Source organism: Bos indicus x Bos taurus, chromosome 7 (genome assembly GCF_003369695.1).
Source record: "Bos indicus x Bos taurus breed Angus x Brahman F1 hybrid chromosome 7, Bos_hybrid_MaternalHap_v2.0, whole genome shotgun sequence".
NCBI classification, from domain to species: domain Eukaryota; kingdom Metazoa; phylum Chordata; class Mammalia; order Artiodactyla; family Bovidae; genus Bos; species Bos indicus x Bos taurus.
Window position 1 is genome coordinate 93,348,731 of NC_040082.1, and position 26,272 is coordinate 93,375,002.

At 57.8% G+C, this 26,272-nt stretch overlaps 2 protein-coding genes across 8 annotated transcripts in view; both read left to right on the forward strand.

Moving 5' to 3' along the window:
- Window positions 1–889: 889 nt before the first annotated feature.
- Window positions 890–22,880, forward strand: ADAMTS10 (ADAM metallopeptidase with thrombospondin type 1 motif 10). 7 transcript variants are annotated; one of them, XM_027547493.1, is made up of 26 exons: window positions 890–1,045; window positions 3,212–3,292; window positions 4,731–4,917; window positions 5,130–5,476; window positions 6,087–6,243; window positions 7,538–7,755; window positions 9,165–9,248; window positions 9,360–9,505; window positions 9,912–9,955; window positions 10,108–10,213; window positions 10,304–10,450; window positions 10,619–10,760; window positions 15,033–15,209; window positions 15,487–15,632; window positions 15,724–15,787; window positions 16,446–16,548; window positions 16,801–16,898; window positions 16,995–17,118; window positions 18,060–18,140; window positions 18,225–18,388; window positions 18,504–18,630; window positions 18,728–18,857; window positions 19,170–19,374; window positions 19,629–19,805; window positions 19,900–20,059; window positions 20,925–21,179. In XM_027547493.1, the coding sequence occupies exons 3-26, from the start codon at window positions 4,830–4,832 to the stop codon at window positions 21,161–21,163; spliced, it is 3,474 nt and encodes a 1,157-aa protein (XP_027403294.1). In that variant the 5' UTR covers window positions 890–1,045; window positions 3,212–3,292; window positions 4,731–4,829; the 3' UTR covers window positions 21,164–21,179. The 7 variants fall into 7 exon arrangements, with proteins under 7 accessions (XP_027403294.1, XP_027403291.1, XP_027403295.1 ...); XM_027547490.1 differs by having other exon boundaries at window positions 892–1,045; window positions 16,765–16,898; XM_027547494.1 differs by having other exon boundaries at window positions 895–1,045; window positions 15,033–15,140; window positions 16,765–16,898.
- A 1,937-nt stretch (window positions 22,881–24,817) lies between these two features.
- MYO1F (myosin IF) overlaps window positions 24,818–26,272 on the forward strand; it is a 37,722-nt gene continuing 36,267 nt past the window's right edge. The window contains exon 1 of the mRNA XM_027547498.1: window positions 24,818–24,971. Within this exon, the coding sequence (XP_027403299.1) occupies window positions 24,969–24,971 (3 nt within the window). The 5' untranslated portion in view covers window positions 24,818–24,968. The remainder of the gene's footprint in view (window positions 24,972–26,272) is intronic.

Here is a 26,272-nt window from a genome sequence, read left to right on the forward strand (position 1 = left end):
CCAGGCCTGGAAAATACCTGGAATGGTGAGGTCTAGGGGTCACCGCCTCGTCCTGTCCGGGAGCTTCAGCCTCCTGGACAGATGTCCAGAGGCCTGAGGGGGAGCCGGCCACGTAGGGTTTGAATCCCAACCTTGCTCTGACCTTCCAGGTCACCCTTGTTCATACATTAGCTCATCTATGGCACACTGACCCAGGGGTGTCCAAAACCCACAGGACCCCTACTCTCAGAGAGCGGTCACTCTCCCCCCACTGTCTGGCCTCAGTTTCCTCTTCTGTGAAATGGGCCCAGTCAGGCCATGCCCAGGCTTAGGGCTGGTCAAACTCCCAGAGGGTAGAGCTGGGAGGGAGCAGGTTGAGATGGATCCAGCCTCCCTGGGCACTGTGCCTGGCACACGGGAGGCGCCCAATAAATGCTTGCTTGAGCGAGGAGGAGCCTTCAATAAATAACAGCTGTTGTGGACGCTGTGGATGCTAGCGAGGGAGTGAGCCCTCCCCTCCCCCTCCCTGTTCCCCCTTCCCTGCCTCTGATCCCCCCACCCGATTTTGCCGCCTCCCCCTCGCCCCGCCTCTTTCCCTTCCATCTCCCCCTCCCCCGACCAGCCCCCTGCTCCCCTTTCCCCGTTTCCCTTACCCCTGCCTAATTCTCCCTCCCTCCTGATACCCTGACCCTCCCCTCCCCCACTCCTCCGCCCCCTCCGCTCCCCCAGCCCCCGCCCACTGTCCCCGCCCCCACTGTGTCACCCCCCTCTTCCCCCACCCCTCCCCCGCCCCCACGGCGGGGCGCCGGTCCGGGCGGGGCCGCCCGAGCTCCCGGGGCCCTGGCTCGGGTCCAGCCCGCGGCCCAGGCCGGGCGGCGGCGGGCGGGGTCCTGGCGGCGCGCGGTTTGGGGGTTTTTTATAACCCTGGCAGGCGGCTCAGGAAGTGCCGTCCCCGCGCCCCCTCCCCCGGCCACGCCGCCGCGCTCGCTCCCTCCCTTCCTGCGCGCGGGCCGGCGAGACCGCGGCGGGACAGCAGGCGGAGGCCCGGGCGGGCGGCCGGCCGCGGGTAACGGAGCGGGCGGGGCGCGGCGGGCCGGGGGGCTGCGGGCGACCCTGTGCGTCCGCGTCGCAGCCCGGGGGTGTCCCTGGGCCGCGGGACGGGGGACGTCGGGCCGTGGGGGCTGCAGCGGTGTGTGATGTCCCTGAGCGTGTGCGACACTCAGCGCGCCCCTGAGGTCCTGGGAGCTCCTGTCTGGGTTTGTTTGCTCCGTGTGTGCGTGTGTGTGTGTGTGTGTGTGTGTGTGTGTGTGGATGTGGATATCCACGTCTGTATAAATGCCGTGTGTCGGCGCCTGTGTGCCTACGTGAAAATCTGAATGTCTGGCTGTGTTTGAACTTGTGTGTGATGTGTGATGTGGGTGTTGTGTATCTGCGGAAGTGTGAGCGTAAGCCAATGTGTGCACGGAGTCCAGTGTCTCCTGGGTAAGTGTCCGGATGAGTGTGTATTTGCACACATCTGCCGGCGTGTCTCCCTGTGTGTGTCAGGGTGTAAGGAGTGTGTAAACGCCTGTGGGTACATACATCTGGTGGGTCTCGAGGCTTGCAGGACTGTGTGAGTGTGTTCCTGGTCTGTTCTGAGTGTGTACGTGTCTGTGCACGTAGGCCCGGGTGTGTGTGTCTGTCTGTGGGGTGTGTGTGTGAATGAGTGTGTATGCACACAGATCTGGGGAGTCTGTGGTTGTGTCTCTGGTGCTGGGATGTGTGAGTGTGTACTGAGTAGGGGGGTTGTCTTGTGGGTCTGGGGTGTCTGATTGTTGGTCCCCCTGCTGCACAGGTATGGTCACCCTCAAGTCTCTGTATATGTGTGTGTGTGTGTGTGTGTGTCTGGGTGTGGGAGGGCCGCCGCCCACTTCCCCTGAGTTGGTGACTGGGGCCTCGGAGACGGAGGTCTGTCTCCAGTGTCTCCAGCCAGGGGCTCAGGGCCTTTAATTAGCGGCTGGCTGCGTACCCACCGGGTGCCTGGGTGCCGGCCTCCTCCGGGCTGGGCCTTTGTCTGCTCTCCTCTCCAGGCAGGGACTCCTGCCTGGCCTTTGCCCCAGGGCAGCCTCCATCTCGGCCTTGGCCTCCACAGGGAGGCTCTGTGGCCCTGGCCCCCAGCTCAGCCCTGGAGTCTGGATGTAGAGCAGTGGGGGTCCCCCCAGGATCCCCAGGATGGGATGGAGTCTCCGTAGAGGCGGTTTCCGTCCGGCATTTCCTCCCCCAGCCTCCAGCGAGCTGGCACCCTCCCCCACACCGGCCACCTCCCTCCTGCCTTCCAGGAGGAGGAGCTGGGGGGAAGGCCAGGCCTGGGTACACACACACACACACACACAAACACACTCCTGCAGCTGCGCGCAGGGTCACATGGGCAGACACCACACACAAAGTCACCCAGTCGCAGACGTGTGATCACCCCCCACATGCAGCCTGGGGGGACCCCCTGCTGACATGCTATTGCCCCCACCCCTAGAGGCTCAGGCCCAGGAATCCTCTACCTGTCCCCTGGCCTCCTCTCTTCCCTGCCCCAGAGCAGCCAATCTGTTCATGGGCCCCACCACCACCCCCACCCCCAACCCCCTGCACAGGCTGTCCCCCTATTACAGATGCTGGCCTCCCCCTGGTAGACTCTTCGTACCTGTACCCTCCCAGGCTCCTCCCACCCCACACCCCACCCCACCCCACCCATCACCTGTGCTGGGTCCTCCACCCTCTCCACTACACCCCCTTGAGCTGGAAGCACCAGAGGCGGGTGAGGTTGTTGGGGAGAGGGGCCCAGCTTCAGAGGAATGAGGTGAGGACTGTACCAGGCCTGGCAGTGCGAGGAGTAGGAGGAGGAGGAGGAGAGACAGGACTGGGGTGAGGCCAAGGGTCTCCAGCCTCATTTGCAGTGAGAATGCTGCCGCCTGGACATGGGGAGGTGGTTAAGGCAGGAAGGGGCTCAAGGGACCCCCACACAGGGAGCGCTTGAATCCCAGAGCTAGTCAGGGATGGAATAGGAGAGGAGATGGGGGTGGGGTGGGAGAGGGGGACAGAAGTGGGGGAGGAGGGAACTTTGGGGGAACGGGGGCTAGGAACCAAGGGAGGATGAAAGCCAAAGGGAGGTTGACCAGGGCTGGGGAGAAGGTGTCCTCAGTGACCCCTGAACTGCAGCCCCAGCTCCTCTCTCCTCACTGCCCCTTCCCACCCTGTCCAGGCTCCCAGAAGAGGCGCTGAGGCCCAGAGGGACCCGCACACAAGGGTTCGACACCGCGCCACCAACTGAAGCCCCCGTAAGGTAAACAAGAGGGGGAAAAAGAAACCCCTGGGGTAAACATCAGCCTGTCTGAAAAGAGCAACACAAAGTGTGAGAGTGAGCTCCCCATCACTGGGCTGGGCCGAGGGGCTCCAATCAGAAGAGGGGAGAGGTCAGCTTCTAAGTCAGCATCTATCTGGCTTCATCCCTCAGGAGCTGAACTGCCCTGTTTGGGGATCAACTCTCAGACTTGGCCAGGCTGCAAAGAAAACAAGACAGTGTGTGATTAAGGGGGAAATTGCACAGAGGAGGAGGAGGAGGGCGGAGACAGGAGGGGGTGGAGGGCTTGGCACAGGGCGGTGGCCCAGAGCGGTGTCTGTGGCAGGCTGGCCCAGGGTAGATGCTGGAGAAACAGACCAGGGTAGATGCTGGAGAAATAGACCTGCCCCACAGGCCTGAAGCTTCGAGGAAGAATCGGAAATGAGAGGAAGCGGGACTAAGGGCCAGGCTGGAAGGGCAGGGTGGAGGAGAGGTCACGGGAACAGAGATCAGGATGCAGGGTGGGGTGAGTGGTGCTACCCATGGCAGAGACTCCCAAGGCAGGACCCCTCACCCAAGGTGGGAGGGGCACCAAGCACTGGCCTTGGGTCTCCTCTGGGTTGAAAATGCACGCTGACCAACCTTCCTGTGTCCCAGGCCAGTCTCCCTCTCCCCTTGTGGTCCTCCTGCGCTGGCCCTCGGGGTCGTGGGTCCGCACCAAGCTCCTCCCTGCCCCCGGGACCTTGCCCCCTGCTGCTCCGCCACCTGGCACACCCTCTCCTGTCTCTTCATCCTCCCACCTCCACTTCCAAGCCTCTCGGTTATTTCTCATAAAGAGCATGGCCTGATCTGAATCATGTGTCTCTTCATTTACTGGTCTGTCATCTTGCTCCTGGGAGATTGAGTCCCATGGGTTGAGGGGGGAGTGGGGCAGAGACTGTATTCATATTATCCATGGACTGTACCCTGCCAGGCTCCTCTGTCCATGAGATTCCCCAGGCAAGAATACTGGAGTGGGTTGCCATGCCCTTCTCCAGGGGATCTTCCCGACCCAGGATTGAACCTGTGTCTCTTGCATTGCAGGCAGATTCTTTACCACCTGAGCCACCAGGGAAGCCTATATTATGTAGTCACCACCTGATGAATGAATCCTAAGGGTTATCATGGAGATGAATGTGCTTGGCCAGTAGCCAGCACATAGTAGGTGCTCGTGGAGTCCAGATCCTCAGCTGTCCTAAGAGGATAAGGGGGACGCTGGGGGCGTGGGGGGAAGGGGAGGGAGTTTGCTGAGCTAGAGATGCGTTCAGAGTCTTCAAACCTGGATTGGGAAGAGGGTTGGTTGCAGGTGCCCTTGTCCACCTGGCAAGGGACCTTGGCACTGCTCCAGCCAGCAGTAGGGCCAGGCCCCCCTGACCCAGCTCCCCACCCTTTCGCCTCCCAGGAGCCCGGTGATGCTGTCCAGGCTGTGAACAGGGAAGGCAGCGCTGCATGGGCTGCCAGCAGCCGGGGCTGGGGAGAGACATGTGGACACGTGGCCTCTATGGCTCCCGCCTGCCAGATCCTCCACTGGGCCCTCGCCCTGGGGCTGGGCCTCGCATTCGAGGTCACACACGCCTTCCGGTCTCAAGGTAGGCCCAACCCAGGGTGGGGGGTGGCAGTGGGAACTGAACGGGGATCGTGGGCACTGGGGAGGCCCTGGGGTTGGTGAGGCCAGAGTCTTGCGGCCAGTGACCCAGATTCAGGGGCCACTGAAGCCAGCCTCACTCACCCTGCAGCCAAGCAGGCAGGACACAGGGCTCCTTCCCGGGGCCCACCCCAGGCCTCTGACCCTCACCCATAGATGAGTTCCTGTCCAGTCTAGACAGCTATGAGATCGCCTTCCCCACCCGAGTGGACCACAACGGGGCGCTGCTGGCCTTCTCGCCCCCGGCCCCCCGGAGGCAGCGTCGGGGCACGGGACCTCAAGCAGAGTCCCGTCTCTTCTACAAGGTGGCCGCACCCAGCACCCACTTCCTGCTAAACCTGACCCACAGCCCTCGCCTCCTGGCGGGGCACGTGTCCGTGGAGTACTGGACTCGAGAAGGCCTGGCCTGGCAGAGGGCCGCCCGGCCCCACTGCCTCTACGCGGGCCACCTGCAGGGCCAGGCCAGCAGCTCCCACGTGGCCATCAGCACCTGCGGGGGCCTGGTGAGTGGAGGGTTCTGGGAGATAGGGAGGAACGCCTACAAGCTTGGGAGTTAAGAAAAACACTTATATAGGTCACAGAAGGAATCACAGTGGCAGGGGTTTTTATTAATTCCAACTTTTTTTTTCCCCTCTCTTTTTTCCTTCCTGTCTTTATTCAGCTGCGCCAGGTCTTAGTTGCAGCACACGGGATCTTTAATCTTCATCGTGCATGCCGCATCTCTAGTGGCAGCACGCACACTCTTAGTTGTTCCATGTGGGATCTAGTTTCCTGACCAGGGATTGACCCCGGGTCCCCTGCCTGGGAAGTGCAGAGTCTTAGCTACTGGACCACCAGGGAAGTCCCCTTCCGTGGGAGTTGTTGAAACATTTTGAGCTAACCCAGAGGATTAGCTATTTTAAGATGCAGCTAAAGCAGGACTTAGAAGAAAATGTGTAGCCTTAGGTCAGGCTGAAAATTAATGGGCTGAACACCCATCTGAAGAAACTGAAAAGGCAGTAGCACCGTAAACCAAGTAAAACGGAATCAAATCAGAACGACAGAGATAGGGCCCCAGGGGTCCCGGGACCCGGAACCTGACCGAACCTTCTGTCCCACTTTCCCGACCCCCAGCACGGCCTGATTGTGGCAGATGAAGAAGAATACTTAATCGAGCCCCTGCAAGGGGGGCCCAAGGGGCACCGGGGACCGGAGGAGAGTGGCCCCCACGTGGTATATAAGCGTTCCTCTCTGCGTCACCCTCACCTGGACACAGCCTGTGGAGTGAGAGGTACAGCTGTCTGTCTGGGGCTGGGCAGAGGCACAATACCTGTGCCTCAAGATAGAGGTGCATGCCGGCGTCCCTCCACCTGGAAGGTCAGCTGCGTGCAGGGAGCAATGCAGATGGTCAGCAGGGCAGTAGGCAGTGGACAAGCCCATCTGTCACTTCCAGAGTCCGATGGCCCAACAGTGAGTGAGAAAGGCAGCCGGATAGCCAGCCAGGTGCTGTAAAACCATCCATCTGTGGGATTATCGTCTGATCAGACAGTTAAGCAGCGGGATAGTGGTAGCAGATACTGGAGCAGTTGCACAATGGAAAATGTCAGGAGAACTTAACCACCATTTGGGAGATCAGATTTACAACCAGATGTGCAGGGGGACAGTTATAACATCAGATATTTAAGGGATGGGAAAGGAAGTAAAGTGTTAGTTGCTCAGTCGTGTCCAGCTCATTGCAACCCCATGGACTATAGCCTGCCAAGCTGCTCAGTCCATGGAATTCTCCAGGCAAGAATACTGGTGTTGGTAGCCTTTCCCATCTTCAGGGGAACCTTCCCGACCCAGGGATCGAACCCAGGTCTTCCACATTGTGGGCAGATTCTTTACCATCTGTGTTACCAGGGAAGCCCCAAGAATACTGGAGTATGTAGCCATTCGCTTCTCCAGGCGATCTTCCCAAACCAGAGATTGAACCCAAGTGTCCCACATTGCGGGCAGATTCTTTACTGTCTTAAGCCATTAGGGGAGCCAGCTGGACATCAGTGATTCACCAGGATAGTCATAGAGCTAAAAACAATAATCTCTGTCCGTGAAAATACAGACCACTGGAATGTTGTTAGTTGCATAGCTGACAGTCTCAAAGTAGCATATCGTGGCAGACACACAACCACAGTGGGTTGTACTAACAGAAAAGTGGTGTCATAGTTGGATGACCAGTGAGACAGCTGATCAGAAAAGACTGTCAGGCAGGGGGATTATTCTACAGCCAGACAGTTGGGCTGCAGGGTGAGTAAAAAGTTGCCCAGTCAGAAGGCCAGGGAGCCATACCAGCACACAGTTCTGGCAGTAGAGCAGGCTGCTACACACCTCTATTTGGGCAGTAGAATTGTCGGGAAGCTGCATGGTCATGTTAATTGTCATGGGATGCTGGGTGGCTGTTCGACCAATGAGTTTGGCAGTGGGGCAGCCTCACCACTGTAGAACCAAGAGCAAAAGAATGAGGTGTTTGACAGGCAGATGAACCATCAGACAGGGACTCGGACAGCTAGAGAAAGCAGCAGAATGACCAGAAATTGCCCATCCAGATGAGAAACCGTGGAAGGGGCGGCCGTGGTGGCTGCGCACCCTGAAACCGCCACCTGCCCGGCCCCTCGGGAATGAAACAGAGCGTGGCCAACCAGGCCTGAAGCGCTCCGTCAGCCGAGAGCGCTACGTGGAGACCTTGGTGGTGGCTGACAAGATGATGGTGGCCTACCACGGACGCCGGGATGTGGAACAGTACGTGCTGGCCATCATGAACATTGTAAGTGCCTCCCCCTCCCTGGACATGGACCCCCAAAAATGTGGAGCCCACCTCCAGAGTCAGGAAAAGGGCTGTCACCATCCCCCCCATCACTGATCAAATGCCAGTGAAACAGAATGGGAAGGGGACGGGGTGCCTCAGAAAGAAAGCCTGTTAGTGAAAGTAGCCTAGCACAGTGGTTAGGAGCATGAACTCAGGAGCTAGCCAACCTGGCCTTAAATCTCAGCTTTGCCAATCTTTGACTGTGTGCCCTTGGGCAAGCTACTTTGCCTCTCTGCCTTGGATTACCCACCTGTAAAATGGGTTTAATCATAGTACCAACTTCATAAGGCTACGTGGATACAGTGAATTGCTAAAGTGCTCACCATACACCTAACTCATAGTACTTACCCTATAATTGTTTACTGTATAAAATTAAACAGGCAGCTTGCAGGTACTTGTTGAGGTTAGCAGTACACTTATGGGCGTGCGTCTCTCTGCATGCAGGGCTCACCCGAGCACCTTCCTGTAAATTCATACAAGATGAGCTGGCTGACTCACACTCAGAGTTGGCGCCCGTCTTGGATCTTGATCAAGACTCTGGACCTTTCTGAGCCTCAGTTCCCGCCTCTGTAAAATGGGATTCTAATAGTACCTGTCACAAAGCTGTGGTGGGAGGGAAGACAGCTAGACAACTTGGCATGTAGTCAGGGTTTGATGAGTGATGCTGTTGTTCCACTGAAGCAAAAAGGGAAGAGAGAAAGTTTAGCACAGACAGATGACCTATTATGTAGACATAATATCATGCCTAACCCCACTGGTTTCTGCCCAGGCTCTGCCTCCCTTCCTTGGGCTTCCAAGTTTCCTCAAACCTGCCAGGGTTTCTGGGGAGTTTCCACATGGGATGGTGATGGCTCAGGGCTTCAAGGTCATTGCACAGAGTGGCCTCAGTCATCCACCTCCCCTCTGACCACTGGCTCCAGAGCTTCCAGCCTCCACACATCCACTTTCCAGTGGTGATGCTCAAATCGGTGCCTTCAGACAGTATGGAATGAGGCCAGATGTGCACATCTTTCAGGCCGCCTCTGGGCAGAGGCAGCTGTTGGGTGGGCCTCGAGGATGGAGGACAAGTAGACAGGCTGAGCTGGGGGTTTGAGTCAGAAAGACAAACGCTAGCAGGAAGGCTTAGCCAGACTGGAGTTCCACTTTCAGCACCTACTAGCTGTGCGTCCTGACCTCTCTGAGCATCGGGTGGCTTATCTGTAAAATGGGAATACTAATATCTACTGTGAAGATCTGGGCGGCAGGCATAGCCTGAGCCCCAGCACTCAGTAGGCTCTTGATTGATACAAGCTGTTGTCCTCATTTCTTTTTGTTTCCTATTCTGGGCCCCTCTTAAGACTCGGTCTCTCTTGTTTCTTGGAGGTCAGGTTGCCAAACTTTTCCAGGACTCGAGTCTGGGAAACATCGTTAATATCCTGGTAACACGCCTCATCCTGCTCACAGAGGACCAGGTGCGGGGGTGGGGGGAGGTTCCCCCACCTTCCACCACCACAGAATTCAGCACTGCCTGCGTTGCCCCCTGGGTGGCTGGTACCCGCGTACCTCACTCTGTCCATCCTCAGCCCACCCTGGAGATTACCCACCATGCCGGGAAGTCCCTGGACAGCTTTTGTAAGTGGCAGAAGTCCATCGTGAACCGCAGCGGCCATGGCAATGCCATTCCGGAGAACGGTGTGGCCAACCATGACACGGCAGTGCTCATCACGCGGTGAGGGGCAAGGAAGGCTCCGGGGGGCGCCTTCTGTTGGGGAGGGGGCCGGGGGAGGAGCAAATGGTCCAGGGGATTGCCCAGGTCCAAGCAGAGGTCACTTCTGCTGGGAGATGGGAGAGACCAGGACTGTCTAGTCGCCCTGTCGGGGAGCCAGGGAAGGGGAGGGGCTGCTGCAAGCCTGAGAATGTGGGGAGGCAGGTGGGGATCTATTTGGGCACTTGACGCATCCCTCACTCTGTCCTTTGTTCAGTCGGCCACTTGTGCACCCCAGCATCTCCAAGGCTGGCTGGGAGAAGAGCATGAGGTTTCGGTTCAGGGGCAGGACTCAACCGTGAGAGGGTTGAGGGAGGGCGGCCCTTAGGGAGGCAGCCCAGCCTCCTGACTCCTCCGTCTCCTCCCACAGCTATGACATCTGCATCTACAAGAACAAACCCTGCGGCACACTAGGTACCCGGGTCCCCTGGGTTTCAGGCACCTCTGAAGGCAGTGGGCTGGGTGACACTGGCCCCGGTGGGGGTGGGGACCTGGCAGAGTGGACAGAGCCGACAGACACAGCCCTGAGCCCCCAGCCCCGCCCCACCCCCACGCCCATTCCCCAGGCCTGGCCCCTGTGGGCGGCATGTGCGAGCGAGAGAGAAGCTGTAGCATTAACGAAGATATCGGCCTGGCCACGGCGTTCACCATCGCCCACGAGATCGGACACACGTGAGGCCGGGGACACGGGAGGCGGCGGGCAGGAGGAGCAGGGAGTGTCGCCCGGCACCTGGTGGAGCTGCTCACTGGCCCTGTCCCCAGGTTTGGCATGAACCACGACGGCGTGGGCAACAGCTGCGGGGCCCGTGGCCAGGACCCAGCAAAGCTCATGGCGGCTCACATCACCATGAAGACCAACCCGTTCGTGTGGTCCTCCTGTAGCCGCGACTACATCACCAGCTTTCTGGAGTGAGGATCTGCCCGCCCGCCTGCCCATCCCGCCCAGGGTCTCACACTCATGTTGCAGGGAGAGGGGCTGCCTCCGAGGAGGGGGATACGCTCAGGGCTGCTCCCCAGGGCCCCTGTGTGCTTGGCCTGCAGCCCTCCAGTGTGACAGCCACACTCTTCTCTCCACAGCTCAGGCCTGGGGCTCTGCCTGAACAACCGGCCCCCCAGACAGGACTTCGTGTACCCAACCGTGGCCCCTGGCCAGGCCTACGACGCGGATGAGCAGTGCCGCTTCCAGCATGGAGTCAAATCGCGTCAGTGTAAATACGGGGTAGAGAGAGCCTTCCTGCTTTCCTTCCTGGGAGGGGAGGGGGCCCACCACCACCAGGGTCAGGGGTGGGGTGGGGACAGGGGGTGGGGATGGGAGAGCTGGGAAGGGATGTGAGCCTCAGTGGCGGGTTCGGGGACAGAGATGGATGGGAGGGTTATACAAATGTCACACGCAATCTCAGTGCTCAAGGACAAGAATGGGATCCCCTTGCTTCTCCAGACCCCTGTTTTGGGGGCTGAACTGGGGAGAACCTGGGGGGTACCCCTTCTGTTGCAGCAGGACCAAAGTCCCAAGATCCCTAACGGGGCCATTTTTAACCAAACATCCAGACTTGGTGGAAATAGTTTCCCAAGGGATGAACCATCTTCCCCACTTGGCAAAAAAATGGGACAAAGGCTTCCAGGGACACCCTGTCTTCATTCCCTGCATCCCCCGCTGACTGGTTCACAAGATCTCTTGGCCCCAGTCCTTAGCTGGACAAGCTCTGAGCCTCCTGATCACGCCCCACTCTTTCTTGAGGCTTAGGCTCAGCTCCCAAAGCCCCATCCACCCAAAGAGAAGCGAGCTGGGGGTGCCCTCCCAGCTCCTCCCAGGAAACTGGTGCCCCACTGGCTTCCCTCTTCAGCCACCAGGGACCCCCGGCTCATCTAGGGCCTGCCCCTCCCCTGCCCATCTTCCCCAATTCCCTGAACATGCTCCCCAACTCGTTACAGGCTCACCCCAAATAGCCCAGCCGCAGCCCTTCACATCGTCAGGACTCAAAAAGATCAGTTTGAATGTCCAAGCTGAGGCCGTGTCAACTCCAAACAGGGAGCAGGGAGGTGTTAAAAGCCCTCACTTTATTCCAGTGCGAGACAGGGAAAGAAACCCTCAATCCATTAAATCTTTTTAAAGATTTATTTTATTTACTCATTTAGCTATTTTTGGCCGTGCCAGATCTTTGTTGCTGTGTGCAAGCTTCCTCTAGTTGCAGAAAGCGGGGGCTACTCTTCGTTGCAGTGTGTGAGCTTTTCGTTCCAGTGGTTTCTCTTGTTGCAGAGCACAGGCTCTAGGCACGTGGGCTTCAGTAGCTGTGGTTCCCAGGCTCTAGAATGGTGGCTCAGTAGTTGTTGCGCACAGGCTTAGCTGCCACATGGGATCTTCCCAGACCAGAGATCAAACCCATGTCTCCTGCGTTGGCAGGCAGATTCTCAACCACTGTACTACCAGGGAAGCCCCTTGATCCATTTATATTTAACCCACTCTTGCCACCCCACTCCACCCAACTTGGCTCCCTCTAGTGAATTCCTAAAGAATTCAGAAGCCACTTGAGCCTCTGCTGTGTCCCAGGGGTCCTAACTGTGACGGTGATGGCAGACACTTACTGAATGCCCACTACAGGTCCAGCATGCCATACCTATCATCTCAGTTAAACTCCTGACAATCCTGACAGCCACACATTGCGGGGGGACGGACTGAGGAATAGGAAGAAGGCCTTACCCAAAGTCACAGTTCGAGAACATGGTGGAGCCGGGATTTGAGTCGAGGTTTTTTTCTGAATCCAAAGTTTATAATGAGGTAGGGAGGTGGAGGAAGTGCCAGATTATCACGCACAGACCACTGCTGGTTGTATGTTGCATAGACTTTTCCTTTTATTTTTCCAAGGAACATCTTCTGGGCCCTCCTGGCAAAGGGATAAATAATGGACTACATGTAACTCAGTTAATATGTGTAAAGAGCTGGACCTGAGGCATGGTCCGGAGGTAGTCGCGGCCTTTATCACTCTGTAACAAGATGTTTGTGCAAGCCCTTTCATACTGACTCTGTCGTCACATGCCTGTCAGGCATATGTAGGCAAGGCCCATCTTACAGACAAGGCGCAGAGAGGGGGGATGTGTTGCAAATCAGTGGTGGAGTTAAAGTCTCCCAGAGTTAAATGAGACCCAGGGCTCATTTCTTACAGACCATGGCACGTCCTTGTGGAAAGGAGGATAAGCAGAGCTAGACTAGGCAGTTCTCTTTAAGAGGTGTCAGAAGTGGGATCTGTCATATTTTAGCAAATGGCCAGGAGAATATAACCCAAGTGAAGCCAGAAAACCAGGCTGAGGTGTTGTTTTGTTGTTTTTTTTTTTTTAATAATTTTATTTATTTATTTATTTATTTTTGGCTGTGCTGGGCCTTCATTGCTGTGCGGGGTTTTCTGTAGTTGCAGTGAGCGGGCGCTACTCTTTGTCGCAGTGCCCAGGATTCTCATTAAAGGAGCTTCTCTTGTTGTAGAGCACAGGCTCTAGGGTGAATGGGCTTCAGTGATTGCTGCACACAGGCTCAGAAGTTGCGGCTCCCGGGAACAATAGTTGCGGCACACTGGCTTAGTTGTTCCGAGGCATGTTGGATCTTCCCAGACTAGGGATTGAACCCATGACTTCTGCATTGGCAGGCAGATTCTTTACCACTGAGCCACCAGAGAAGCCCCAGGCTGAGTCTTTAAGATGAGAGTATCCTTTGAGGGAGCAAGTTTGAGGACCACCTTGTAAGCTTCTCATATGTGTGCAGTTGTCTCAGAGGCTGACACAGGAAATGTCCCTTCCTACAGCCATTGATGGGTCCAATCCCAAATCTTCAAAGCTTAGGAGGATCAGGTTCAAAGAGAAGATTACATGTGATTGTAAAATGAGGCAAGAAGGATTTCCACATCTCAGAGGCAAGACTCTAGGAAATGAACAGGATGTAGGCTAGAAGGTCAGATTTGGCCACACCTGAACCCAGTAAAGCTTGTCCAGGGATATTAATTAACCTGGACCTAAAGGGTCAGAATGGCTCCCTGGGACTGATCCAGCTTCCTGCCATGGACAGGACCTGCTGCCAGAGTCTTTGTGTTGTGTGTTTAGTCACTCAGTCGTGTCCAACTCTTTGTGACCCTTTGGACTGTAGCCCACCAGGCTCCTCTGTCCATGGGATTTTTCAGGCAAGAGTACCAGAGTGGGTTGCCAGGGTCTGGGCCAGCCCAAGTAAGACTCAGGAAGAAGATGGGCTGATTTTTCACTGGGAGAACTAGAGCAGCTTTCCACACAGACCTAGCCTGGCCTTATCCCCTCTCAACCTTCCATAGATTAAAACTTTGAGGAGCTTCGCCAGTTTAGGTTGGGGAAACAATAAGAACCACCTGCTGGGGGAATAAAAAGTTAGAGGTGGGGCCCTTGACCTGAGCCATCATCAAGCCTGGATTTTTCAGAACCACAGCTCTTGAGGTGGGCTGCTTTGCCCACTCTAAAAAGAAATCCAGCATCCTTCCTCCTTATTCCTCAGCCGGTCCCAAGTTTCCTTCTAGAAATTTGGGAAGTGCCAGGGGTTGAACTCCCAAAAAGATCCCCTGGGGAAGGAAATGGCAACCCACTCCAGTATTCTTGCCCAGAAATCCCATGGATAGAAGGGCCTGTGTGCTAAGTCACTTCAGTTGTGTCCAACTATTTGTGAACCCGTGGACTGCAGCCTGCCAGGCTCCTCTGCCCATGGGATTCTCCAGGCAAGAATACTGGAGTGGATTGCCATGCCCTCCTCTAGGGGATCTTACCAACCTAGGGATCGAACCTGTGTCTCTCACATCTAACCTGCATTGGCAGGCAGGGTTTTTACCGCTAGTGCCATCTGGGAAGCCCAATCCATGGGCTTGGGCTACAATCCATGGGGTCGCAAGGGTGGGACAGGACTTAGCTACTAAAGAAGGGGCTGAACTACAGAGGGATTAGATCGTAGACCCAGCTATCGATTAAAGTTCTGGGATAGAATCCAGATTGCCTCCTTAGCAGCTGTATGACCTCTAGCAAGTGACCCTACCTCTCTGATCCTTGGTTTTCCCACAGTAAAATGGAGAGTATAGTGCCTAAGGGAGTTTGAGGGTCTCCTAGGTGTTTGATAGGACTTCCCTTGTAGCTCAGCTGGTAAATAATCTGCCTGCAATGATGGAGACCTGGGTTTGATCCCTGGGTTGAGAAGATCCTCTGCAGAAGGGAAAGGCTACCCACTCCAGTATTCTGGCCTGGAGAATTCCATGGACTGTATGTATAGTGCATGGGGTCGTGAAGAGTCGGACCCGACTGAGCGACTTTCACTTTCACTAGGTGTTTGATAAGAGCTGCTTATAGCCCGAGAAGAGGTCCCTTCCTATACCCTGCCAGTAGTTGCAAAAAGAAACCCAGGAAAGGAAGGCTGGAGCCCCACTGAGCGGGTCGCCTGGGTTCTCCCAAGGAAGGTGGGAGGGAGGGTCCGAGCCTGAGCGGGCACCTTGGCCCGCAGGAGGTCTGCAGCGAGTTGTGGTGTCTGAGCAAGAGCAACCGGTGCATCACCAACAGCATCCCGGCCGCCGAGGGCACGTTGTGCCAAACACACACCATCGACAAGGGGGTGAGCCTCGACCGGCCTGGGCCACCGCCGGGGCCCGCCATCGGCTTTGGCCACGCCCACTGCCTGCAGGTCCCGCCCCCTGCCCGAGGCCACACCCCTCCCAGGCTACGCCCTGCATGCTTGGCCCAATACTAGCTCCACCCACTGCTGGGGACTGTGCTTAGGCCACGCCCCCACGTTACCCTGTACTATCCAGGTCTACGGACCCCACCTCCATCCTCCCCCTTTCGCCCCACCCCCCGAGGGCTTAGAGCTCCAGCTGTGGGCCTGGGGAGGGGGTGGGAATGATCGCCAAGGCCTCGAGACTGCAGAGTCCGACTCACCTGCCTCATCATCCCACCCGCAGTGGTGCTACAAGCGGGTCTGCGTCCCCTTCGGGTCGAGGCCGGAGGGCGTGGACGGCGCCTGGGGCCCGTGGACCCCGTGGGGTGACTGCAGCCGGACGTGCGGTGGCGGCGTGTCCTCCTCCAGCCGACACTGCGACAGCCCCAGGTCAGTTCTCAGGCCCTTCTGCAGGAGAGGCGGGCGGCCCCTCCCCCCGTCCCCCCTGCCCCATTTCTCTCCTGTCCGCCCCCGCTTCCAGGCCGACCATCGGGGGCAAGTACTGCCTGGGAGAGAGACGGAGGCACCGCTCCTGCAACACCGAGGCGAGTTCCCCCAGGACCTCAAGCCGGGTCCCTCTGACACGAGGAAAGAAAGGCATAAGTCAGTTTCCAGTGAGCTCTGACCGGGTGGCCACCATCTCTTTGGAACCTCCAGCGGCCACCCGCTCCTTTCCGGGCCCTCCCCACACCTGTCCTGGGTCCCAGCTCCTTCCAGCTCACACATTTGCAGTAGATGCATCTCGCACCAGCCACAACGGGCCCCTTCCTTTACTGCCCAATTCTACTCCCCACCAAAGCCCCACCCCTGCTCCAAAGCTGACCCTGTGCTCCTTGCCAATCCAGTGGCCAGGTTTTCATTGCATTCCTTTCTGACCAGGGATCACCGTCTCCTGTCCAAAACTCCCAGCCACAAGTCCCACACGCTCATGAAGAGTGTGCTTGACTCCTTTCTAGGCCCGCTCTCTCAAGAAAGGCCCCATGGTCTGAAGCCAGAAACCCAGGTGTCATTCTTAGCTTGCCCACAAACTCGAGTGAGTCACCTACTCCCATTGCAGAGGCACCTGTCCCTCGGGCCTCCTTCCTGGCTTCCCTGCCTCCAGTCTCAGAGCATGAGTTCTCCAGCCTCTGGGCCTCTGCCCTAACTACATCCCCCCATACTCCGTACCTGGCCTCCTGACTTCTCCCTTCTGGTGCCCCCCAGGACTGTCCCCCAGGCTCCCAGGACTTCAGGGAAATGCAGTGCTCTGAATTTGACAGCGTCCCCTTTCGTGGAAAATTCTACACATGGAAGACATACCGGGGAGGTGAGCAGGGAACTGAGAAGGTCGTGGAGTGGAGGGGGACAGCTGCAGGTGGAGGCAGGATCATGGGTTTTGTCTTGAGCAGCCCCTCTCCCAAGGAACCAGAGTGCCCATGAGTGCCTGGACTATACAGCGGGGACCCCACTTCCTCTGCTCAACCTGCCCATCCTCGTTGGGTCTGGGGTCTGGCCTTTGGTCTAATGGGGCTGTGCCCCCCAGGGGGCGTGAAGGCCTGCTCTCTCACATGCCTAGCAGAAGGCTTCAACTTCTACACGGAGAGGGCAGCAGCTGTGGTGGACGGGACTCCCTGCCGCCCGGACACAGTGGACATTTGTGTCAGCGGCGAGTGCAAGGTGGAGGGGACTCCCAGAGAGAGGGCAGGGGAGGCGGGTGGCTGGAGGTGGGAGGCGGCTCCCTGACACCCCCTCCCCCACCACTGCCCTTCCCAGCACGTAGGTTGCGACCGCGTCCTGGGCTCCGACCTACGAGAGGACAAGTGCCGAGTGTGCGGGGGTGACGGGAGTGCCTGCGAGACCATCGAGGGGGTCTTCAGCCCAGCCTTGCTTGGGACTGGTGAGAGACCCCAGCTTCTCTCCTACACTCCCCCATTTGGCAGCTGGGGGCACAGTTCACCCCAAAAGATTCAGGAGTAGTGCCCCAGGTCACAGTCAGGAACTGGCTTGGGCTCTGGTGCCTAAACCTTCACATTGAAAGCATCCCAGAGGGTGGGTACCTAAATCTCTCCCATGCCCCATCCTGAGGGTCTCATGCCATCTTGAGGAGCCAGGAGCATGACTCTCCAAGGGGACTGAGGGGCTGTCTGTGCCAGACCACAAAGCTTACTAGGGGCAAGGGTAGCTGCAGGGTGTGGTAAGTCGAGGGCTTCCCAGCCTTGGGCTGAAGGAAAGAGACCCCAGGGAGTGTTTGGGGGGCGGTGAGAGTGGGAAAGTGTTAAGGGCCCAAACAGCCACTGAAGCCCAAGTGTGGCGTCCAGGGGACAGGCAGTTAAACCAGTATGCATGGGGGATGCAGGTGGGCAAGGATAGAGGGTCCACAGGGGCCCAAGATCATCCAGTCATAAGTGATGGAGCCCACTGCAACCTGACTCTGACTGCTAAAACCATCAAGTCACCGTATATGGCTCAGGAACCCCATGGTACCCCCTTCCCTCTGCCCAAAGCTCAGTCCTGCTGCTTGTCTTAGGGTGGGGGTGGGTTGGACCATTTTAGTGGTTTGAGAGGTAAGAAAATTGGAGGTCAAATCCCAGCTGAACCACTTCCTAGCTATAAAACCTAGGCAAGCTGTTTCATCTCTTTGAGCCTCAGTTTTGTCATCTGTAAAGTGGGTATGATGACGTGTCTACTTAACAGAGCCAGAGACACAGTGGGCCTCTCTGTAAGCGCTTAGCACAGTAATGGTTACCTGCTGTCATCAGGGACCAGGAGTGGGGGGTGGGGTGGGCAGGCAGGTACAGGGACAGACCAAGCCTGTGACACCTGAACTCTCCTCTCCAGGGTATGAGGAAGTCGTCTGGATCCCCAAAGGCTCCGTCCACATTTTCATCCAGGACTTGAACCTCTCCCTCAGTCACCTGGGTGAGCCAGAGGTGGGGGAATGAGGACTGGGGTTAGCGGGGGTATCAGTGTGGCTGGAATTCTGACCTCTTTGCTGTCCCCCAGCCCTGAAGGGAGACCAGGAGTCCCTGCTGCTGGAGGGGCTGCCCGGGACCCCCCAGCCCCACCGCCTGCCCCTGGCCGGAACCACTTTTCAGCTCCGACAAGGGCCGGATCAGACCCAGAGCCTAGAAGCCCTAGGACCCATTAATGCATCTCTCATCGTCATGGTAACGGCAGGGCTGGGAGCACGGTGCAGGAGGACGTTAGCATCCTTTTGGGATCTCAAACTTGGCTTCTATTTGATTCTCCCCCACCCCCCATCCCCCACCGCTGCGACCCCAGGTACTGACCCAAACTGAACTGCCTGCCCTCCGCTACCGCTTCAATGCACCCATTGCCCGTGATGCACTGCCTCCCTATTCCTGGCACTACGCACCCTGGACCAAGTGCTCAGCCCAGTGTGCAGGCGGTGAGACCCAGGAGTGGGACGGGATGGGGCAGGTTCTGGTCACCAGGCTGACCTTTTGGGCCAGGCAGGGCTGAGCGGGCCTGTCACCCGCCCCCAGGCAGCCAGGTGCAGGCTGTAGAGTGTCGGAATCAGCTGGACAGCTCCGCCGTGGCCCCCCACCACTGCAGCGCCCACAGCAAGCTGCCCAAGAGGCAGCGTGCCTGCAACACGGAGCCCTGCCCACCTGAGTGAGTGCCGGTGGGGTTGCAGGGCCGGGGCGACAGGCTCCTGGGATCAGAGGAGTCAAGGCTCCCTAAGGTGCAGACAGGGGTGTCCCAGAGTCAGACTCAGAGCAGTGGTGCTCCCTGATGTGCCTCCCTGCCCCCAGTGAGGGTCCAGAGTAAAGATGTTCTGAGTTTGGGGTGTGGGGTGGTGGGAACAGCAGGCATTCGGGTGCCAGTTTCCATAAGGATGCTGGTTGTTAGGCGGGAGGACCTGCCAGTGCCCCGAGGTCAGGGTGCTGCCCTGCCTACTGTCTCAGACCGCCCCTCCCCCCACAGCTGGGTGGTAGGGAACTGGTCGCGCTGCAGCCGCAGTTGTGATGCAGGCGTGCGCAGCCGCTCCGTCGTGTGCCAGCGCCGCGTGTCAGCGGCCGAGGAGAAGGCGCTGGACGACAGCGCTTGCCCGCAGCCGCGCCCCCCAGTACTGGAAGCCTGCCACGGCCCTGCCTGCCCTCCGGAGTGGGCCGCCCTCGACTGGTCGGAGGTCAGCCGCCCCTTCCCGCCCGCAGCCCACCCACTACTCCCTAGGCAGAACAGGGAGGGGCCGGGGTGGCCCCACGTCGGGTGCCGCCCCCCCAGGCGCCTCCCCACTCCCGCTGGCCCTAGTGGGCCCCCCGTGATTGGTCCTAAGTTAGCTATACCGTCCTCCATTCCCACTGAATCAGCATCCTCCCCACGGCTTGTTCAAGCGGGGAGCAGGGTGCCCACTGAGCATGAAACGCCCCCTCCCAACTGCAGTGCACCCCCAGCTGCGGGCCGGGCCTCCGCCATCGCGTGGTCCTCTGTAAGAGCGCAGATCACCGCGCCACGCTGCCCCCCGCGCATTGCCAGCCCGCGGCCAAGCCACCAGCCACCATGCGCTGCAACCTGCGCCGCTGCCCTCCGGCCCGCTGGGTGGCGGGGGAGTGGGGCGAGGTAGGCGCGTGCACCCTGCCGAGCGGGGACCCAGGGCAGGGGTGGCAGGGTGGGCGGCGGTGCCGGGCTTCCGCTCATCGGCGACTCCCCACAGTGCTCCGCGCAGTGTGGCTTCGGGCAGCAGCAGCGCCCTGTGCGCTGTTCCAGCCACACCGGGCAGCCCTCGAGCGAGTGCGCCGAGGCCCTGCGGCCACCCGCCACACAGCAGTGCGAGGCCAAATGTGACAGTGCGCCCCCGGGGGACGGCTTGGAAGGTTTGTGGGGCTGGGGGGCCGAGGGGCACTGGGAGGGCCCTGTCCAGAGGATGCCATAGCTAGGAGAGCTGAGGGACCCTTGTCCCTAGGGTGCCTCCAAACACTGACATCCCTTTCTCTGTCACCTCCAGACCATCTTTCATCATCTCCTGCCTGCCAACATGTATTGGGTACCACTGTGTGCCAGGCATTGTAGGAACCTGATTTTTCTGGGGGTCCAAACTCAGGTCATTCCTTCAACCACCTCCTTGACTCTAACCCTCCCTGTTCATTTCCATCTATGACATTTGCTGTTGTTCACTCGCTAAGTTGTGTCTGACTCTTTGCGACCCCATGGAAAAATTGCCCTCCATTCTTTCCCAGTGTGAGCTTCTCTTGTGGTTCTGACTAGCAGAGAATCTGCCTGCAATGCAGCAGACCCAGGTTCGATCCCTGGGTGGAGAAGATCCCCTGGAGAAGGCAATGGCAACCTACTCCAGTATTCTTGCCTAGAAAACTCCATGGACAGAGGAGCCTGGCAGGCTACAGTCCACAAGAGTTGGACAAGACAGCGACTAACACTTTCACTTCCCCAGTAGAATATTGAATACCTTCTGATCTGGGGGGCTCATTTCCCGTGTCCTCTTTTTGCCTTTTCAAACTGTTCATGGGGTTTTCACAGCAAGAATACTGGAGTGGGTTGCCATTTTCTCCTCTAATGGACCACGTTTTGTCAGAACTCTTCACCATGACCTGTCTGTCTTGGGTGGCTCTGCACAGCATAGCTCATAACTTCATTGTTATGCAAATCCCTTCACCATGACAAGGCTGTGATCCATGAAAGGGATCTGCTACATTATCTGCCTGATGTTTTTCTTTCAATCAGTTTCTCAGCCTCGGGCACTATTGATGTTTGGGGCCAGAAGGTTCCTTGTCTTGCGGGCGGCCCTGTGCATTGTCAACGGTTCAGCATCCCTGACCCTGCTAGATGCCAATGGTACCCCTCCTCCCAGTGGTGAAAACCGAAAAATGCTTCCAAACATCTCCAAATATCCCCTGGGAGGCAAAACTGCCTCCCTTGGAAACCACTGCTCTAAATATACCCATCTCTTTCTACCTAAGTAAATATATATTTCATAGAGAGCTATAGGTTACTTACTCCAGGCACTGGGACCAAACTGCCTGGATTCATCTTCCATCTCTGTGTCTTGGTTTTCTTATCTGTCAAGAGGCGGAGGAGTGGTGGTATGTGTTAATATATTCACTGGAGGTAATACCACCTTAAGCTGCTGCTGCTGCTAAGTCGCCTCTGTTGTGTCCGACTCTGTGTGACCCCATAGACGGCAGCCCACCAGGCTCCTCCATTCCTAGGATTCACCAGGCAAGAACACTGGAGTGGGTTGCCATTTCCTTCCCCAATGCATAAAAGTGAAAAATGAAAGTGAAGTCGCTGAAGTCGTGTCCGACTCTTAGCGACCCCATGGACTGCAGCCTACCAGGCTCCTCCGTCCATGGGATTTTCCAAGCAAGAGTACCAGAGTGGGTCGCCAGTGCCTTCTCCATACCACCTTAAGGAGAGAGACTAAATCCACGTGAAGCCCTGTATTAGCCCAGGCTCTGTCATACGTCAGTGACTGCTAAGTGAGAACCCTGGTCCATTGTCAGGAACAGACTGTCAGTTACCTTGAACACAGAATACACATATACCCTAAGAGGAAGGACCACACTGGAGTTCAAGGTCCCCAGTGTGTGACAAAGGGAAACGAGCAAGGGTTATATACACCAAACGGGTAATTGGAAAAGGAACACTTTTCTCGTCATTTTAATACGGTGTCCAAGCCCCAGACCTGCACTCTCTTTCAAAATTCTCCAGAGAGCCTAGTGACATGGTTACTGTTAGAAGCCCCACTTTGAGAGCTGAGAAGCCAAGGCACAGAGAAGCTAGGAAGCGGTGTGCAGCCATTGGTCGCACTACGGGGGGAGGGGGGGAGGCGCTGAGACCAGATTCCCCTCCCCTTCCTCTTCTCCCGCCCCTTTCAGAGTGCAAGGATGTGAACAAGGTCGCCTACTGCCCCCTGGTGCTGAAATTTCAGTTCTGCAGCAGAGCCTACTTCCGCCAGATGTGCTGCAAAACCTGCCAGGGCCGCTAGAGGGCGCTCGGCCTTCGGAGCGAGCCCTGGATGTGCGCGGGCTGGGGGTGGGGGGAACCAGGCCTGCAGCTGACCAGCCTGAAGGAGCCCGAGGGGGCAGGAACTGGGAGTGAATGGTGAGATGGAGCTGGAAGTTATTTATTGGGAACTCCTGCAGGGCTCCTGACTGGGGGCGGGGGGAGGGGGTGAGGGAATGGAGAGGGGCTGGCCACGCCCACGGCCCCTCCTCTGCGCACCTCCCAGTTCACAGAGAGACCACCCCCTCCAGGGTGAGCTTGAGTTGGAACAGTTGCTCTCCCTAGAACTCTTGCCACCCACCTTTAGGGAGCCCCCCACACAACACCCGCCTTTGATCGGAATATGTACTGTGAAGAGTGGGGGTGGGGAGGGGGTCAGCCGGTGCCCTGCCCCCCCCAGCACTGCCCTGCCCCTCCACTCTGAGCTGGGGGGCGAAATCTATGTCCGCTATGGGGGAGGGGATTAGCACCACCTCCCTGCCACCCTGCCCCCAACCAGACCAGCTAGAAGCGGGAGGCAGAGCTGGGAAGACCCACCCCATTCTCTGCCTTACCTGCCCCAGGGGGACCCCGTCATCCAGGCTACCCCCATGATGGTGCTACAGGCCCTGCCCTGGGGCCCACACACCCCCTCACCAGGAAGCCCTACATCAATAAAGTTCTGTCTTGTGTAGATTTCTGTGCCCGACTGTGTGTGTGTGTGTGTGTGTGTGCGCGCGCGCGCGCGCGCGAATGGGTCCCATCCAATTATCCCCCCGCCCTGGAAGCGGCCACACCCCCTCACAGGTCGGCCCCAACAGCCCAAAGGGGACTTGTACCAATACAGACTAGAGCCCAGTAACCTTAGGTCAAAAATACAGTTGCTTCTTGGACTTCCTTGGTGGTCCAGTAGTTGAGCGTCCGCCTGCCAATGCAGGGGACACAGGTTAGATCCCTGGTCCGGGAAGATTACACATGCCCGTGGGCCAACTAACCCCGTGCACCACAATTCCTGAGCCCGGGCTAGAGTCTGTGTGCTGCAACTACAGAAGCGGACCAGCCCCATACTCTGCAAGAGAAGCTACCGCAATGACAAGCCCACACGCAATAAGGAAGAGTAGCCCCCACTCGCCGCAACTAGAGGAAGCAGGGTGCAGCAAAGAAGACCCAACAGAACCTAAAATAATCTTTTTTTTTTTTTTTTTTTAATACAGCGTCTCTTAGAGACTCTCAAAGCAACGCAATCTGGCACCTGTTACCCCAGCCACCACACTCCCTGTCACTCTGCCATCTCCAGCCGCCCTGGACTCCTGAAATTTCCTCAGAGTCCCCATCTTCCCATCTTAAGGCCTTTGCTAGAGCTGTTTTCCTCTGCCAGGTGTACCCTCCCGTTCCCCCTTCACCTGGTTAACTCCAGCTCACTTCGCGGTCTCAGCAAAAAAAGTCGCCTCCTCCCAGAAGCCTCCCCTGACGCCCTCAATAAGGTGGGGGGCGGGGGTGTCGACCTGACTGTTCACTTCTAGTGCCCTGGAGACATTGCTGAGGTTTGCAGGCACCAAGCCCGTCGGTTGAGAAACGGGCTGCTCCCCAGATGTGGCCACTAGGGGGCGCCGCGGCACTCCAGTCTCCGCGCAGGATGCGGTGTGTGGCCTGGAGCGCGGGGATACCCGGGTATGCAGGCCTTCCTGCCAGGCTCTCCCAGGGTCTGTTTCTGCCTCCGCCACTTCCCCACTGTGTGTGGCAGACGACAGCCTCTGGGAAATGCCATTTCCTCACACGTCAGGAGGAGACCAGCACACGGCCTACTGGTCTCCCAAACATCAGAAGATGGGCCATCATTTGATGGATGTCATGTGCTTCCTTGGTGGCTCAGACGGTCAAGAATCTGACGGCAATGCTGGAGACCCGGGTTCGATCCCTGCGTTGGGAAGATCCCCTGGAGGAAGGCATGGCAACACACTCCAGTGTTCTTGCCTGGGAAATCCCATGGACAGAGAGGCCTGGCGGGCTACAGTCCATGGGGTCACAAAGACACGACTGAGCGACTAATACTGATGTGCGCGCCAGGCGCTCCCGGCAGGATCCCCAGCCCCACCGCCGCCGTTTTAGGATGAGAAAATGAAGAGAGCTGGGGCGGCGGGTGCAGTCATTAATTCTAGACGTAACATTCAAAGTCTGGGACCTTCCAAATGCCCCTGGCTCTCGGGACCCTCCACTCCCCTGGCAGAAACGCACCTGATTCCCAAGGTCCCTCCTGGAAGAAGGACCAGCGGAAGCGGCTTCGGAAGTGAGAGTTTGCCCAGGGATGCCCAGAGCAGATACACATCTCAAGTGGGTCTGGAAGACTCCTAAGCAGCCCAGGACAGAGCAATCAGTCCGCAGCCAACGGATCCTTGTCCCGCCTGCTGCAGCCGCGTCCCGCGGGGGGCGGGGCGGGGCGGGGGGCGCGAGGGAGTTGGAGACTCGGTTTCCTGGGGTCTGGCAGCTGCTGCCTTCCATCCTTAACCTCTCCCTTCGGGCTCTGGGCTCCAGACCAGCAGCTCCCTCGGGCCAGTCTGGGCGCTCTCCCCGCCCCCAGGCTCAGCTTCCCTCCCCGGTAGCCGCGGGCCCCTCCCGCCAAAGGAAGTGAGAAGGGGGCTGTTGTAAGAGGAACTAGGGCCGGGAGTCTGCAGGAGGAGCAGGAGCAGGGCCATGCCCGAGCCGCCCCCAGGAGCTTCCTGAGCCTGCACCCCTTCCACGACCCCTCCAGGCACCTCCCCAGGGACCCAGACACCAGCCCCTACCATGGTAAGTCATTCAGGGTGGGCCCTGAAGTGCAGCAGTCGGGGGCACCAGTCAGATGGAAGTGCCTAGAGGCCACCACCAGAAAGTGGGGCCATGGGAACGGGCACAGCAGACCCTTTGGGATTCTGCAATACAGCTCAGGTGCTCCAAGCATCCCACACCGGGCACCAAGCTCCCACTGGATGGTGGACAAGATGCCAGGGTGGGGATGGGGCACCAAGGATGGAGCAGTAACCGGAGGACAGAAGGTGGTTTTGAAGGCTCCCACAGTGCCTGCAGGTGCAGGGACAAACCCCTTTTCTGGGGCGTGGGGAACCCAGTTCCTAGTTGAGTTTGGTGCCTCATCTCCGTGTGGCCTTGGGCCAGTCACTTCCCCCTCTGCGGGTCTCAGTTCCCACACGTCATATTTGGAAGTCTCTCAGGATGTGGAAGGTGTTTGGGGGCTCCTCTCCATTGGAACCTTCAGAGGGTCTTGGGATCCAGCCTCTGTGAGTCCACCAGAGCTGGGAGAGAAAGCTGGGTCAAATGGGTGGTGGGTTGCCATGATGGTGGCATGCCGGCATCCCAGTGTGGGTGACAGGGTGGTTTGGCAGTAGTCATCACAGAAGCGGGAATGGGTGAGATGAAACATTCCACACCACCATGGGTTCCTTCTGCTGGAGGGCAGCAGGGAAAAAACACTACACCCAGAAGCCTCACCACCTGCTGAGACTGAGGTCTGATGATGACTGTGGTGATAAGGCTGTGGAGATGGTCATGGTCCTCGGTCTAGATCCAGTAGCATCATGTCACACGCATGAAGAGGAGACTTGGCTGGCTATAAATGTCACACCTCCGTCCCCCGCAGCCAAAGTTCCATGGCTCTGCAAGCCACTTCAGCTTTCATTTTTTGTCAATCTGTCCATGAGGGCGTGTGGCTGGGGTCAGTCACAGAGCTAAAAGTGACAACTGCAGAGTTGCTGGCAGTTGCCGCAATGTGGAGGCAGGGGTTGTGAGATCACCCTACTTCAGAAAGCCAGTGATAAATGGGGCACCACGGGCCACGGACCCCTCTGGTTAACCGGCAAGCAAACCATCAACTAGAGCTCTGGGCTTGAGACAGAAGCCCTTCCAAGACGGAGCCAGCCCAGGAAGACTCCTTGATCAAAGAAGCACAGGAAATAATTTGCTACTTCAGAGAAAAGCAACCCCTCCCAAGGAAACCATGTGAAATGCTGAGTCAATGATCTGCTTGGCCAACTGGGTCTGGGAAGGGAGAAACTCACCCAAGAGGATCATGAATTAAAAAAAAAAAAGAGTGGAAT

Coding starts and splice junctions, on each gene's coding strand:
- ADAMTS10 (XM_027547490.1), top strand. CDS start 4,830: ATGGCTCCCGCCTGCCAGATCCTCCACTGGGCCCTCGCCCTGGGGCTG. Junction 5,477..6,086: donor TCAGCACCTGCGGGGGCCTG/GTGAGTGGAGGG, acceptor CCCGACCCCCAG/CACGGCCTGATTGTGGCAGA. Junction 17,119..18,059: donor CCCAGCCTTGCTTGGGACTG/GTGAGAGACCCC, acceptor TCTCCTCTCCAG/GGTATGAGGAAGTCGTCTGG.